The sequence below is a fragment of the Oncorhynchus nerka genome, linkage group LG28 (genome assembly GCF_034236695.1).
Source record: "Oncorhynchus nerka isolate Pitt River linkage group LG28, Oner_Uvic_2.0, whole genome shotgun sequence".
Taxonomy (NCBI): Eukaryota; Metazoa; Chordata; class Actinopteri; order Salmoniformes; family Salmonidae; genus Oncorhynchus; species Oncorhynchus nerka.
The window spans coordinates 22,900,140-22,917,585 of NC_088423.1; the positions used below are offsets into that span (position 1 = coordinate 22,900,140).

The window sequence follows — 17,446 nt, forward strand, 5'->3', positions numbered from 1 at the left end:
CTCTGGACCTCGGTAAAGACCGAATGCGGCCCCTGGTGCAAAATGAGTTTGACACCCCTGAGATAATCAAATAAGCCTACATTTCAAACTCTAGACATGCTCCAGTGTGTGGAAAGATGACGTCTGCACCTCAGCAGCAGACATCTGATGCTTCATCACAACGTTCAAAGTCCTAGACAACCACAAAACATAGACATTGTCTCGGGTTGAACGTGTTAATGAAAAATCTAAATCCCCTTGTTACAAAAGAACACTGAGCTATGAATACTTAGCTACCTAACATGTACTGATATATTTGAGTGTAGGGCCAGACCAGAGAGCTGTTGTGGTTGAATGCATCACAAATGATCAACACTACTGAGACAGACAATGCCTGTGTACCAAATGGCACCCTAATTGTCAAAAGTAGTGCACTACATAGGGAATAGTTTTCCATTTGGGATGTAATGTGTTCATTCAGGGACGGTTAACCAGGTCAAACTAACTATGCAGAGAAACTCACCATGACCCTGACGTTTTACCTTCTGGGCTAAACTGGAATGGGGTTTCTCAATGCGTTTTTAGACAGATACGTAACTATGCAAAACATTCATTATGTCTCACCCAAATCAAAAAATAAGTAAAAGTAAACTATGCACTTAAAATACCTATGCGCTTAAATGACCTATGCACATAAATGAAATAGCTGAACTATGCGCTTAAATAAAAAATAAAAAAGATTTGTATTAACTTGAGCAATATCAATCTGATGAGGATTAATATAATATATAGTGTCAAGATTTTAAAAGGGAATACACTCCTGTTTCTGTTCATCTGTTTTTCTCTACCAGGTACAAATATGTCCATAACCTAGACAGGGAGTCAATCAGTGGAGAGAGTCGCGACCTCATTTTGACCTCTCCCTCTTTGCAGAGTTATCCCCCCCAACTCTTGTGTAGTGTACATTATCCTCCCTTATCAACTCTCATAACACATACATCATGTACAAAAATATATAGTATCTCAAGTACAGCACTCATCAGTTAGTAGAGGGCCTTCATCATACATGTTTTGACAAGCTGTCGTTTCATAGTGAAGGTACCAAGGGTATTCCGAATGTACTCCACACTCCCCTGCATACCACTAAGAGAGGAGTTGAAATACCATTCATGCTATCTGTAACTCATACTTAAAAAGAAACGCAAAAAACATGGCACCTTACTTAAACTCAGAGTAAAGAATGATCTGTAAAATGTTTGGGGAATACTACACACATCCTGTCATGGGTGTCTATTTGCAGTTTCTTGTTTTTATCTAAAATGGGTCCATCCTGGTGATTGTGAATGGGTTTACACAAAATTCCCCAGATACAAATTTGAGTTAATGGTTACAAGTCGACACCCAACGTCTCTTGAACCGGTGTCATCAACACAAAATTATGTGAAAGAGGTAGTTGGCTTTAAGAGATCACATGGGGCAGAGAGTAAATTATTAAGGAGAGTTCTTTAGAGTACAGTCTGATGCTAAAAACTGTGATATTACTTCCCTCTGCTTTATAGTATTTTTTTTTTCACATTATCCCTCTGTGGCCTGTTTGGTGAAATCAGAGGGGAAACCTCTGTGTTAAGCCTTGAAACACCCTGTGGTTAGTTCAGGAACTATAGACCACACTCACACTTGATCAAGGGGTGGTTTCATGTTTTCCTTGTCAACCATACAGAGTTTCCCCCCCAGATGATACAAAAATATTCCCAAAAATGAAATACTGGATACACATGAAATTGTTCCATTGACTAAGCTTACAATGCACATAACAGACTGCTGATGTCATGATTATCTATTTAAGCAATAAGGCACGAAGGAGTGTGGTATATGGCCAATATACCACGGCTAAGGGCTGTTCTAAGTCACGACGTAAAGCGGAGTGTCTGGATACAGCCCTTAGCTGTGGTACATTGGCCATATACTACAAACCTGCGAGGTGCCTTATTGCTATTATAAACTGGTTACCAACATCATTAGAGCAGTAAAAATACCAATCAGCATTCAGGGCTCAAACCACCCAGTTCATAAAAAACTATATTGGATGGAGTGACACGTCTTCTTACAGCACAATAAGTCAGGTAGGTGCCTGTTGATTAAACTTTCGACCATAGTCAAATTGTGTAGGATCAATGAAAATATGGCAACGGTCACCACAACAACACAGGAAGCTTTGAGGAATTCCCTCAGAACTTCCAGAATCCTCCTCACCACACAGCAGCTCAGTTCCACAACATTCACGACAAAGGAGTCTGCGGTTGAACAGAACCTTTCAATCCGCCAAGTCCATAGAAAAAGTAGGATTTGATCTTCCACAGAGTGGAATATGAATGAGTCAGCAGTCTTCAGAACATGCCAACCAGTTTGAATTTGCCCTCTTGTTTGTTGGGCACTATGTTGATAAAGGTCTTGTAGAGCACAGTTCCCGTGGGCAACTTGGTGATGACCTTGAATGTCTCAGTGCTGCGTGGGGCTGGAACATACACCTCCTTAGTGAACCTGACAATGCCATCCTCCAGGGCATAAAGGGTGTTGTTGGTTCCAATCCCCACCTGAGAGAGGTGGGGGATAGAGAGTGAGAGCGATTAGTTGACAATCAACCGGCGACCTGCAGACATTTGAAGGCTTCCAGGGTGTATTAACTAGGAACCAAACGGAATCAAAAGAAACAAGGAGGGACCTACCTAAATTTGTCCAATAGAAACTTCCAAATAGTTTTCTGGTTGGAGTAAAATGTTTCTGTTGCAAAACATTTAGCTGCGGTGCTAAACTATTTGCTATGATGTGCATGTGATGAATACACCTCAGGATATTAACAGTGAAAGTGAGAAACCTTACATGTGCTCCTGGTTGCCACCGCATGAGTCTCTGTGTTGCTAGGATGTTGCCAGCATGGACAAAGTTCCCTGAAGGTGGATGCCAACAAAACAGAAGTGTTAGTTAGACGATGCAAACATGACGTGTGTAAGATCAAAATACATAACATGCACCTCACAGAGATGTCAGAACTAAGCATAGCATACTGACAAATAAGAGCTTTCACGTAGCTACCGTCTGTTCCGAGGTTCTTGCTGCTACCGCCTGCCTTCTTGGATGCAAAGCGCACCCAGTCCACAAGAGAGGACTGGCAAGGGAGCAGAAGACCTGTAATTTTGTTGAGTTAACATTGTAGCAGTTGTAGCAAGGGGATACATTTGAAGCAGTCAATACAGTTGATAAATGACTGTCTGGCTTGTATGAAGGCAGTGGGCTGTTCAATACCATTTGTGATGCTCATGCTATGTTAGCAACTTCTTTCCAATGTAGGTAGCTAGTAGCCTGATACACCAGTCATAGTCCCGACTTGACTATGCTTACCTTACTGCACGTGTGCCATATGTGCACAAGCAAGCAATAACTTGTGGGGGACTTATATTTTGAGATGAAGAAAGCAGAGATAAAGTGGGTCTACAACAAAGTCTTTAATAATAAGTTCCTTTAGAAAGGTTGTCTAAAGTTCCACCCTATTACGAACCAACCCCATAGACAATTGGTAGAGTAAGTTCAAATATAATTTTTTATCAACATTCGTGACAGACAAAGGACATTTAGGTTTTCGTCAACTATAAGTGTCCCTGTTGTTCAGGGATTGGATAGCATGGTTATGTTGGGAATAACTTAGCTCGAGACACCAAGGGGGCTTTTCAGCCTCTTGACCAGACCGGACACGTCATGTGCGCCGCAAAATAAATGTAGAAATCCATGTTATTCAATTATTGCACCCACACTGCTCACTCACGCGCGCGCCAACAAGTGTCTGTGTTGCCAAGGGCTAAAATAGAACTCCTTTCTATTTCTGACGCAGATCGCGCTGAAAGTCCTGCCTCTCCCATCTCCTTATTGGTTTATAGAAGCAGGTACCCACGTGCCACCTCCTCATTGGTTATACCCACGTGGTGATTGAAAGACTAAATGTTTTGCCAGTTGTTGTGGTAAAAGTGTAGATGCCAATCACCATATAAGTTCAAAAGCCTGGAAAGAGGAGAGATGACTAGAAACGATTCTGTTGGCCGTTTTATGTGTGGATTAATTGTTGGAGTAAAGGACCGTGTGCATTTCAGGTAAAATAACAACTCAATGTTTATATCCCAGGACAAATTAGCTAGCAACAGCAAGCTAGCTAAATAGGACAAATTATCTAGCAAGTGCAAGCTAACTAGCTAAATTGCCATACATGTTTAATGCTTTTCAACCTGTCCCCAAATTAATGTCATTGGTTCAGAGTTTCTTTTAATATTTTAACCTGCGTGCCGTGATCGCGTTTGGTGTAGGGGAACAAAATACATTTATGCGCGTTTGGGTTCCGTGTTAGGGTTCTCTGAAACCGCTGAAACCGTTCGCTGAAAATATGGAGCACAGCTGGACACTATTGAAGCCATTGGACACAGTTTATCATAGCACTTTATTACGAGTGATAAGTTCAGTACACATCATTGCATTTTGTATCATAAAGTAGACATGAGTTAAATCTGTTTTTAGTTTGTGGAATGATCTCGAGAAGTACAAGTTGGTGTCTCTAGGGCAATTCAGGTGGATGTTAGGGGGCCTTTTTACTGAAGAATGTGGTGGTTCCATATTCATATTCTGTTTTGCTTGTCGCGTTTTGTGTTTGTTTTTCATGTATAGTGTAATTGATGTGTATATATATAGAAGTGTATAGTGTAACTGATGTGTATATAGAAGTGTATAGTGTAATTAATGTGTATAGTGCAATTGATGTGTATATAGATGTGTATAGTGTAATTGATGTGTATAGTGCAATTGATGTGTATATAGATGTGTATAGTGTAATTGATGTGTATAGTGTAATTGATGTGTATAGTGCAATTGATGTGTATATAGATGTGTATAGTGTAACTGATGTGTATAGTGTAATTGATGTGTATATACAGTTGAAGTTGGAAGTTTACATACACTGAGGTTGGAGTCATTAAAACTTGTTTTTCAACCACTCCACAAATTTCTTGTTAACTTCTTGATGCACCCATCCCTATAGCGGGATAATTTCCGTCAACATCCGCTGAATTGCAGAGCGCCAAATTCAAATTAAATTACTAAAAATATTTAATTTTCATGAAATCACAAGTGCAATATAGCAAAACACAGCGTAGCTTGTTGTTAATCCACCTGGCAGGTCAAATTTCAAAAAAGCTTTTCGGCGAAAGCATACCAAGCGTTTATGTATGGACATCTCTCTCAGCAGACAAAACATTACAAACAGCTAGCAGCAAAGTAGATTGGTCACGAAAGTCAGAAAAGCAATAAAATGAATCGCTTACCTTTGATGATCTTCGGATGTTTGCACTCATGAGACTCCCAGTTACACAATAAATGTTCCTTTTGTTCCATAAAGATTATTGTTATATCCAAAATACCTCCATTTGGTTGGCGCATTATGTTCAGAACTCTACAGGCTCGAGCGGTCACGACGGGGCAGACAAAAATTCCAAATAGTATCCATATTTTTGACAGTTTTGGAAACTTTAGAGTGTTTTCTATCCTAATTATATACATTTTCTAGATTCTGGGCCTGTGAAATAGGCAGTTTCATTTGGGTACGTTTTTCATGCAAACATAAAAATACTGCCCCCTCAAGAGGTTTAACAAACTATAGTTTAAAAAAAATCTTTATTTAACTAGACAAGTCAGTTAAGAACAAATTCTTATTTTCAATGACGGCCTAGGAACAGTGGGTTAACTGCCTTGTTCAGGGGCAGAACGACAGATTTTTACCTTGTCAGCTCAGGGATTCAATCTTGCAACCAGTTACAAGTCCAACGCTCTAACCACTAGGATACCTGCTGTTTTGGAAAGTTGGTTAGGATACTTTGTGCAAGTCATTTTCCCAACAATTGTTTACAGACAGATTATTTCACTGTATCAGAATTCCAGTGGGTCAGAAGTTTACATACACTAAATGGACTGTCTTTAAACAGCTTGGAAAATTCCAGAAATAATGTCATGGCTTTAGAAGCTTCTGATAGGCTAATTGACATAAGTCAATTGTAGGTGTACCTGTGGATGTATTTCAAGGCCTATCATCAAACTCAGTGCCTCTTTGCTTGATATCATGGGAAAATCAAAAGAAATCAGCCAAGACCTCAGAAAAACATTGTAGACCTCCACAAGTCTGGTTCATCCTTGGGAGCAATTTCCAAATGCCCGAAGGTACCACGTTTATCTGTACAAATAATAGTACGCAAGTATTAACACCATGGGACCACGCAGCTGCCACACCGCTCAGGAAGAAGACGCGTTCTGTCTCCAAGATATGAACGTACTTTGGTGCGAAAAGTGCAATCCCAGAACAACAGCAAAGGACAATGTGAAGATGCTGGAGGAAACAGGTACAAAAGTATCTATATCCACAGTAAAACGAGTCCTATATCGACATAACATATCAACCTGCTCCCCAAGATGGCATAACAGTCAGACGTCCTTTGTCCTCATCTTGTCATTTATATATATAAATACATATATATTTATACATATATATATTTATACATATATATTTATATATACAGTGCCTTGCGAAAGTATTCGGCCCCCTTGAACTTTGCGACCTTTTGCCACATTTCAGGCTTCAAACATAAAGATATAAAACTGTATTTTTTTGTGAAGAATCAACAACAAGTGGGACACAATCATGAAGTGGAACGACATTTATTGGATATTTCAAACTTTTTTAACAAATCAAAAACTGAAAAATTGGGCGTGCAAAATTATTCAGCCCCTTTACTTTTAGTGCAGCAAACTCTCTCCAGAAGTTCAGTGAGGATCTCTGAATGATCCAATGTTGACCTAAATGACTAATGATGATAAATACAATCCACCTGTGTGTAATCAAGTCTCCGTATAAATGCACCTGCACTGTGATAGTCTCAGAGGTCCGTTAAAAGCGCAGAGAGCATCATGAAGAACAAGGAACACACCAGGCAGGTCCGAGATACTGTTGTGAAGAAGTTTAAAGCCGGATTTGGATACAAAAAGATTTCCCAAGCTTTAAACATCCCAAGGAGCACTGTGCAAGCGATAATATTGAAATAGAAGGAGTATCAGACCACTGCAAATCTACCAAGACCTGGCCGTCCCTCTAAACTTTCAGCTCATACAAGGAGAAGACTGATCAGAGATGCAGCCAAGAGGCCCATGATCACTCTGGATGAACTGCAGAGATCTACAGCTGAGGTGGGAGACTCTGTCCATAGGACAACAATCAGTCGTATATTGCACAAATCTGGCCTTTATGGAAGAGTGGCAAGAAGAAAGCCATTTCTTAAAGATATCCATAAAAAGTGTTGTTTAAAGTTTGCCACAAGCCACCTGGGAGACACACCAAACATGTGGAAGAAGGTGCTCTGGTCAGATGAAACCAAAATTGAACTTTTTGGCAACAATGCAAAACGTTATGTTTGGCGTAAAAGCAACACAGCTCATCACCCTGAACACACCATCCCCACTGTCAAACATGGTGGTGGCAGCATCATGGTTTGGGCCTGCTTTTCTTCAGCAGGGACAGGGAAGATGGTTAAAATTGATGGGAAGATGGATGGAGCCAAATACAGGACCATTCTGGAAGTCTGCAAAAGTCTGCTACAAAGTATTAACTTAAGGGGGCTGAATAATTTTGCACGCCCAATTTTTCAGTTTTTGATTTGTTAAAAAAGTTTGAAATATCCAATAAATGTCGTTCCACTTCATGATTGTGTCCCACTTGTTGTTGAAAAAAATACAGTTTTATTTCTTTATGTTTGAAGCCTGAAATGTGGCAAAAGGTCGCAAAGTTCAAGGGGGCCGAATACTTTCGCAAGGCACTGTATAAATATATATACATTTATTTATATATACATCTTTTCTTCGCATATCTTCAACTTCAAAACACTCTCATGCAACCCGCCTGGATTCTGAAATCCACAATAGAAGCTAGCCAGTTTACTGGCTAATGTTAGTATTCAGCTAACCACGGTTGGTGGTCATCAGCTATCCTTTAGCTCGAAAAGCCATCGGCAGTTTTGTACAACGCAACTCAGACCAGAGCATACCGGACCTATTTTCTCTCCATATCCCCGGATTTCTACCGCAAGCTCTGGACATTTACACCTGGATCTTGCAGCTAGCTAGTTGCTATCTGAGTGACTATTGGCTTTACGTCAGTCCCAGAGCAAACATCAATTATTCCGGAGCTAGCCAGCTGAAGAGTTCCATCAGCCACTCGAACTACAAAAATCTCTAAAATTGGAAACACTAGCTTTAAGCACCAGCTGTCAGAAGAGCTCACAGATTACTGCACCTGTACATAGCCCATCAATAATTTAGCCCAAACAACTACCTCCTCCACCTACTGTATTTATTTAATTTGCTCCTTTGCACCCCATTATTTCTATTTATACTTTGCAAATTCTTCAACTGCAAATCTACCATTCCAGTGTTTTACTTGCTATATTGTATTTACTTCGCCACCATGGCCTTTTTTTTGCCTTTACCTCCCTTATCTCACCTCATTTGCTCATCGTATATAGACTTATTTTTCTACTGTATGTTTGTTTTACTCCATGTGTAACTCTATATTGTTGTACATGTCAAACTGCTTTGCTGTATCTTGAACAGGTCGCAATTGTAAATGAGAACTTGTTCTCAACTTGCCTACCTGGTTAAATAAAGGTCAAATAAAAATAAAATAACCTGAAAGGCTACTCAGCAAGGAAGAAGCCACTGCTCAAAAAACGCCATAAAAAAGCCACACTACGGTTTGCAACTGCACATGGGGACAAAGATCTTACTTTTTGGAGAAATGTCCTCTGGTCTGATGAAACAAAAATAGAACTGTTTGGCCAAAATGACCATCATTATGTTTGGAGGAAAAGGGGGGTATGCTTGCAAGGCGAAGAACACCATCCCAACCGTGACGCACCGGGGTGGGAGCATGATGTTGTGGGGGTGTTTTGCTGCAGGAGGGACTGGTGCACTTCACAAAATAGATGGCATCATGAGGCAGGAAAATTATGTGGATATATTGAAGCAACATCTCAAGACAGGAATTTAAAGCTTAGTCGCAAATGGGTCTTCAAAATGGACAATGACCCCAAGCATACTTCCAAAGTTGTGGCAAAATGGCTTAAGGACAACAAAGTCACGGTATTGGAGTGGCCATCACAAAGCCCTGACCTCAATCCTATAAAATATTTGTGGGCAGAACTGAAAAAGTGTGTGCGAGCAAGAAGGCCTACAAATCTGACTCAGTTACACCAGCTCTGTCTGGAGGAATGGGCCAGAATTCACACAACTTATTGTGGAAGGCTACCTGAAACATTTGACCCAAGTTAAACAATTTAAAGGCAATGCTACCAAATACTACTTGAGTGTATGTAAACTTCTGACCCACTGGGAATGTGATTAAAGAAATAAAATAAAAAAGCTGAAATAAATCACTCTCTCTACTATTATTCTGACATTTCACATTCTTAAAATGAAGTGCTGATTCTAACTGACCTAAGACAGGGAATTTTTACTAGGATTAAATGTCAGGAATTGTGAAAAACTGAGTTTAAATGTATTTGGATAAGGTGTATGTAAACTTCTGACATCAACTGTAGATATGTATAGAGTAATTGATGTGAATATAGGGCTCCCGAGTGGCGCAGGGGTCTAAGGCACTGCATCTCAGTGCTAGAGGCATCACTACAGACCCTGGTACGATTCCAGGCTGTATCACAATTGGCCCAGCATCGTTAGGATTTGGCCGGGGTAGGCAGTCATTGTAAATAAGAATTTGTTCTTAACTGACTTGCCTTGTTAAATAAAGGTACAATAAATAAATAAAAAATATATGTATATAGATATGTAGTGTAATTGATGTATGTATAGATATGTATTGTGTAATTTTTTTTAATTTCACCTTTATTTAACCAGGTAGGCCAGTTGAGAACAAGTTCTCATTTACAACTGCGACCTGGCCAAGATAAAGCAAAGCAGTGCGACAAAAACAACACAGAGCTACACAAGCAAACTTACAGTCAATAACACAATAGAAAAATCAATGTACAGTGTGTGCAAATGTAGAAGATTAGGGAGGTGAGGCAATAAATAAGCCATAGAGGCAAAATAATGACAATTTAGCAATTAAACACTGGAGTGATAGATGTGCAGATGATGATGTGCAAGTAGAGATTCTGGGGTGCAAAAGAGCAGGAAGATAAATAACAATATGGGGATGAGGTAGATGGGTGTGCTATTTACATATTGGCTGTGTACAGGTACAGTGATTGGTAAGCTGCTCTGACAGCTGATGCTTAAAGTTAGAGAGGGAGATATAAGTCTCCAACTTCAGTGATTTTGCAATTCGTTCCAGTCATTGGCAGCAGAGAACTGGAAGGAAAGGCGGCCAAAGGGAGTGTTGGCTTTGGGGATGACCAGTGAAATATACCTGCTGGAGCACGTGCTATGGGTGGGTGCTGCTATGGTGACCAGTGAGCTGAGATAAGGCGGGGCATTACCTAGCAAAGACATAGATGACCTGGAGCCAGTGGGTTTAGGAACGATTATGTAGCAATTGCCAGCCAACGAGAGCATACAGATCACAAAGGTGTGTAGAATATGGGGCTTTGGTGACAAAATGGGTGGCACTGTGATAGACATCTACATCCAGTTTGCTGAGTAGAGTGCTAGAGGCTATTTTGTAAATGACATCGCCAAAATCAAGGATCGGTAGGATAGTCAGTTTTGCGAGGGTATGTTTGGCAGCATGAGTGAAGGAGGCTTTGTTGCGAAATAGAAAGACGATTCTAGATTTAATTTTGGATTGGAGATGCTGCTTAATGTGAGTCTGAAAGGAGAGTTTACAGTCTAACCAGACACCTAGGTATTTGTGGTTGTCCACATATTCTAAGTCAGAACAGTTCAGAGTAGTGTTGCTTGTCGGGCAGGCAGGTGTGGGCAGCAATCGGTTGAAGAGCATGCATTTAGTTTTACTTGCATTTAAAAGCAGTTGGAGGCCACGGAAGGAGTGTTGTATGGCATTGAAGCTCGTTTGGAGGTTCGTTAACAGTGTCCAAAGAAGAGCCAGAAGTATACAGAATGGTGTCATTTGCGTAGAGGTAGATCAGAGAATCACCAGCAGCAAGAGCGACATCATTGATATATACAGATAAAAGAGTCGGCCCGAGAATTGAACCCTATGGCACCCCCATAGAGACTGCCAGAGGTCCGGACAACAGGCCCTCCAATTTGACACACTGAACTCTATCTGATAAGTAGTTGGTGAACCAGGCGAGGCAGTCATTTGAGAAACCAAGGCTGCCGATAAGAATGCAGTGATTGACAGAGTCGAAGGCCTTGACCAGGTCAATGAAGACGGCTGCACAGTACTGTGTCTTATCGATGGCGGTTATGATATCATTTAGGACCTTGAGCGTGGCTGAGGTGTACTCATGACCAGCTCGGAAACCAGATTGCATAGCGGAGAAGGTACAGTGGGATTCTAAATGGTCGGTGATCTGTTTGTTAACTTGGCTTTCAAATATTTTAGAAAAGGCAGGTCAGGATGGATATAGGTCTATAACAGTTTGGGCCTAGAGTGTCTCCCCCTTTGAAGAGGGGGATCACCGCAGCAGCTTCCAATCTTTGGGGATTTCAGAAGATAAGAAAGAGAGGTTGAACAGGCTAGTAATAGGAGTTGCAACAATTTCAGCAGATAATTTTAGAAAGAGAAGGTCCAGATGGTCTAGCCCAGCTGATTTGTAGGGATCCAGATTTTGCAGCTCTTTCAGAACATCAGCTGTCTAGATTTGGGTGAAGGAGAAGCGGGGGGAGGGGGCAAGTTGCTGCAGGAGGAAATATGCTTATTGAAATGATCGATTATCGTAGATTTATCGGTGGTGACAGTGTTTCCTAGCCTCAGTGCAGTGGGCAGCTGGGAGGAGGTGCTCTTATTCTCCATGGACTTTACAGTGTCCCAAAACTGCTACAGGATGCAAATTTGAAAAAGGTAGCCTTAGCTTTCCTAACTGACTGTGTATATTGGTCCCTGACTACACTGAAAGGTTGCCTATCGCGGGGGCTATTCGATGCTAGTGCAGTACGCCACAGGATGTTTGTGTGCTGGTCAAGGGCAGTCAAGTCTGGGGTGAACGAAGGTCTATATCTGGTCTTAGTTCTGTATTTTTTTTGAATGGGGCATGCTTATTTAAGATGGTGAGGAAAGCACTTTTATAAAGCAACCAGGCATCCTCTACTGACAGGATGAGGTCAATATCCTTCCAGGATACCCGGGCCAGGTCGATTAGAAAGGCCTGCACGCTGAAGTGTTTTAGGGAGCGTTTGACAGTGATGGGGGTGGTCTTTTGACCGCGGACCCATTACAGACACAGGCAATGATCGCTGAGATCCTGGTTGAAGACAGCACAGTTGTATTTAGAAGGCAAGTTGGTCAGGATGATATCTAAGAGAGTGCCCATGGCTACGGATTTAGGGTTGTACCTGGTAGGTTCCTTGATAATTTGTGTAAGATTGAGGGCATCTAGTTTAGATTGTAGGACGGCCGGGGTGTTAAGCATATCCCAGTTTAGGTCACCTAACAGTACGAACGCTGAAGATAGATGGGGGGCAATCAATTCACATATGGTGTCCAGGGCACAGCTGGGAGCTGAGGGGGGTCTATAACAAGTGGCAACGGTGAAAGACTTGTTTCTGGAAAGGTGGATTTTTAAAAGTAGAAGCTTGAATTGTTTGGGCACAGACCTGGATAGTATGACGGAACTCTGCAGGCTAACTCCGCCCCATTAGGCAGTTCTATATTGTCAGAAAATGTTGTAGTAGGGGAAGGAAATTTCAGGATTGTTGGTGAATTGAAGTGTATATAGATGTGTATAGTGTAATTGGTGTTTATAGATATGTATTGTGTAATTGATGTGTATATTGATGTGTATATAGATATGTATTGTGTAATTGATGTGTATATAAACTCAGCAACAAACAAAAAATGTCCCTTTTTCAGGACCCTGTCTTTCAGAGATCATTCGTAAAAATCCAAATTACTTCACAGATCTTCTTTGTAAAGGGTTTAAACACTGTTTCCCATGCTTGTTCAATGAACCATAAACAATTAATGAACATGCACCTGTGGAACAGTTGTTAAGACACTAACAGCTTACAGACGGTAGGCAATTAGGTTATGAATACTTAGGACACCTAAGAGGCCATAAACAATTAATGAACATGCACCTGTGGAACAGTTGTTAAGACACTAACAGCTTACAGACAGTAGGCAATTAAGGTCACAGTTATGAAAACTTAGGACACTAAAGAGGCCTTTCTACTGACTCTGAAAAACACAAATAGAAATACCCAGGGTCCCTGTTCATCTGCGTGAACATGCCTTAGGCATGCTGCAAGGAGGCATGAGGACTGCAGATGTGGCCAGGGCAATAAATTGCGATGTCAGTACTGTGAGACGCCTAAGACAGAGCTACAGGGAGACAGGACGGACAGCTGATCGTCCTCGGAGTGGCAGACCACGTGTAACAACACCTGCACAGGATCGGTACATCAGAACATCACACCTACTGGACAAGTACAGGATGGCAACAACAACTGTCCGAGGCTGGACTAAGGGCTTGTAGGCTGTTGTAAGGCAGGTCCTCACCGGACATCATCAGCAACAACGTTGCCTATGGGCACAAACCCACCGTTGCTGGACCAGACAGGACAGGCAAAAAGTGCTCTCCACTGATGAGTAGTGGTTTTGTCTCACCACAGGGTGATGATCGGATTCAAGTTTATCGTCAAAGGAATGAGCGTTACACCGAGGCCTGTACTCTGGAGCGGGATCGATTTGGAGGTGGAGGGTCCGTCAAAGTCTGGGGCGGTGTGTCACATAATCATCGGGCTGAGCTTGTTGTCATTGCAGGCAATCTCAATGCTGTGCGTTACAGGGAAGACATCCTCCTCCCTCATGTGGTACCCTTCCTGCAGGCTCATCTTGACATGACCCTCCAGCATGACAATGCCACCAGCTATACTGCTCGTTCTGTGCGTGATTCCCTGCAAGACAGGAATGTCAGTGTTCTACCATGGCCAGCGAAGAGCCCGGATCTCAATCCCATTGAGCACGTCTGGGACCTGTTGGATCGGAGGGTGAAGCCTAGGACCATTCCCCCCAGAATTGTCCAGGAACTTGCAGGTGCCTTGGTGGAATAGTGGGGTAACATCTCACAGCAACAACTGGCAAATCTGGTGCAGTACATGAGGAGGAGATGCACTGCAGTACTTAATGCAGCTGGTGGCCACACCAGATACTTACTGACTGTTAATTTTGATTTTGACCACCCTTTGTTCAGGGACACATTATTTAATGTCTGTTAGTCACATGTATGTGGAACTTGTTCAGTTTATGTCTCAGTTGTTGAATCTTATGTTCATACAAATATTTACACGTTAAGTTTGCTGAAAATAAACGCAGTTGTCAATGAGGACGTTTCTTTTATTGCTGAGTTTAGATTTGTAGTGTAATTGATGTGTATATAGGACTCACAGGTGGTGCAGCAGTCTAAGGCACTGCATCTCAGCAATAGAGAAGCCACGACAGACCCTGGTTCGATTCCAGGCTGTATCACAACCAGCTGTGATTGGGCTCGCATTTCCATTGGGCCATTTCATTCCACACTTTCAGCTGGAAGCAGGTGTTCTTATAAACACAGCCGGGTGGAGCTTTGCTAAACTGCAGTAAGTATCTTTTGATTTTGTAAAATTCTCTCGCTTATATAAAAGTTTCAAAATCATAACACAAGCGTATATTTGCATTTGGACAGAGCATTTGGGCAGCACTGGGGAATCTGGGCATTACAGTGCCTTCAGAAAGTATTCATACCCCTTGACTTTCCACATTTTGCGTTACAGCCTGAAATCAAAATGGATTAACCTCTCTAGGCTAAGGGCGGTATTTTCACGTCCGGATGAAAAGCGTGCCCAAAGTAAACTGCCTGCTCCTCAGGCCCAGAAGCTAGGATATGCATATTATTAGTAGATTTGGATAAAAACACTCGGAAGTTTCTAAAACTGTTTGAATGATGTCTAAGTATAACAGAACTTATTTGGCAGGCGAAACCCCGAGGACAAACCATCCAGGATTTTTTTGTTTTTTGAGGTGACAGTGTTTTTCAATGTGGATCTAGATTTCTAAAGCACTTGCTTGCAGTTCCTATCGCTTCCACTGGATGTCAACAGTCTAGAAATTGGTTGATGTTTTTCCTTTGTGTAATGAAGAAGTAGGGCTGTTCAGAACGAGGGTCAAGTCTAGTGTACTGTTGTGGTTGGGGCGCGCGACCTGAAAGCTCGCTCCACTTTGTTTTTTATCCCCTATTGAAACGCAGTTTATCCCGTCTTAAATTTGATTGATTATTTACGTTAAAAAATACCCAAAGTTGTATTAGGAAAGTTGTTTGAAATGTTTGGACAAAGATTACAGGTAACTTATTAGATATTTTGTCTTATCTTATTTAGATATTTAGTCATGTTGCGCGAGTTGGAACCATTTTTTTTCTGGATCAAACGTGCCAAATAAATAGACATTTTGGAGATATAACGAACAATCGAACAAAAGGACCATTTGTGATGTTTATGGGACATATTGGAGTGACAACAGAAGAAGCTCTTCAAAGGTAAGGCATGAATTATATCGTTATTTCTGGGTTTTGTGTCACGCCTGGCAGGATGAAATATGATTGTCTGTGTTTGTTTTATGGGGTGCTGTCCTCAGATAATCGCATGGTTTACTTTCGCCGTAAAGTCTTTTTGAAATCTGACACTGTGGCTGGATTAACAAGAAGTTAAGCTTTATTTTGACATATTGCATGTGTATGTTCAAGAATGTTAAATATTTACAATTCTGTAGTTTGAATTTGGCGCCCTGCACTTTCACTGGATGTCGGTCAGGTGGGACGGTAGCGTCCCATCAAGCCTAGAGAGGTTAAATAGATAATTTTTCTTACCCATCTACCCACAATAACTCATAATGACAGTGACAACATGCTTTTAGAAATGTTTGCACACTTACTGTAAATGAAATACAGAAATCTAATTTACATAAATATTCACACCCGAGTCAAGTCGCTCTGGATAAGAGCGTCTGCTAAATGACTTAAATGTAAATGTAAATACATACAGCGCATTTGGAAAGTATTCAAAACAAATTTTATTGATTTGGTTTCAGACCCCTTGACGTTTTCCACATTGTAACGTTAGTGTTATTCTAAAATGTAAAAAAAAAAATGGATCCTCAATCTACACACAAGACCCCATAATAACAAAGCAAAAACAGCTTTGTAGATTTTTTGCAAATGCATTGAAAATAAAAAACAGAAATACCTCATTTACATAAGTATTCAGAACCTTTGCTATGAGACTCAAAATTGAGCTCAGGTGGATCCTGTTTCCATTGATCATCCTTGAGATGTTTCTACAACTTGATTGGAGTCCACCTGTGGTATAGTAAATTGATTGGACATGATTTGGAAAGGCACACATCTGTCTATATACATTAAAGGTCCCACTGTTGACAGTGCATTTCAGAGCAAAAACCAAGCCATGAGGTTGAAGGAATTGTTCTTAGAACTCCGTAGACAGGATTGATAGGCACAGATCTGGGGAAAGGTACCAAAATATTTCTGCAGCATTGAAGGTCCCGAAGAACACAGTGGCCTCCATCATTCTTAAATGGAAGTTTGGATCCACCAAAAGCTGGCCACCTGGCCAAACTGAGCAATCGGGGGAGAAGGGCCTTGGTCAGGGAGGTGACGATAACCTAATGGTCACTGAAAGAGCTCCAGAGTTCCTCTATGCAGATTGTTGTCCTTCTGGAAGGTTCTCCCATCTCTGCAGCACTCCACCATTCAGGCCTTTATGGTAGAGTGACCAGACGGAAGCCACTCCTCATTAAAAGGCACATGACAGCCCACTTGGAGTTTGCCAAAAGGCACAAAAAGGCATCTCAGACCATGAGAAAAAAGATAATCTGGTCTGATGAAACCAAGATTGAACTCATTGGCCTTAATGCCAAACGTCACATCTGGAGGAAACCTGGCACCATCCCTACGGTGAAGCATGGTGGTGGCAGCATCATGTTGTGGGGATGTTTTTCAGCAGCAGGGACTGGGAGATTAGTCAGGATCAAGGGACAGATGAATGGAGCAAAGTACAGAGAGATCCTTGATGAAAACTTGATTCAGAGCGCTGAGGACCTCAGACAGGGCCATCACAGGATTCACATATCAACCCCATAGAAACCTTTCCCCGAACAACTGTTATTGGATCAATTGCGCATGACCATACCTGTATGAAATATAATTGAAGCACGCCCAATAATATCTTAAAATTTGCTAGATGATTATGGTAA

At 41.4% G+C, this 17,446-nt stretch overlaps 1 protein-coding gene across 3 annotated transcripts in view; it reads right to left on the bottom strand.

The window, feature by feature from the left end:
• Positions 1 to 17,446, bottom strand: part of LOC115113000 (large ribosomal subunit protein bL27m-like) — a 17,990-nt gene continuing 544 nt past the window's right edge. The window contains exons 1-4 of one of the 3 annotated variants that reach the window (XM_065012706.1): positions 5,340 to 6,603; positions 3,073 to 3,165; positions 2,860 to 2,927; positions 1 to 2,573 (exon numbers count right to left, since the gene is read on the bottom strand). In XM_065012706.1, coding sequence (XP_064868778.1) covers positions 2,367 to 2,573; positions 2,860 to 2,927; positions 3,073 to 3,165; positions 5,340 to 5,574 — 603 coding nt within the window. In that variant the 5' untranslated portion in view covers positions 5,575 to 6,603 and the 3' untranslated portion in view covers positions 1 to 2,366. Of the gene's footprint in view, positions 2,574 to 2,859; positions 2,928 to 3,072; positions 3,166 to 5,339; positions 6,604 to 17,446 lie in introns of those variants that run through there. The other 2 variants (XM_065012707.1, XM_065012708.1) reach the window with 2 other exon arrangements.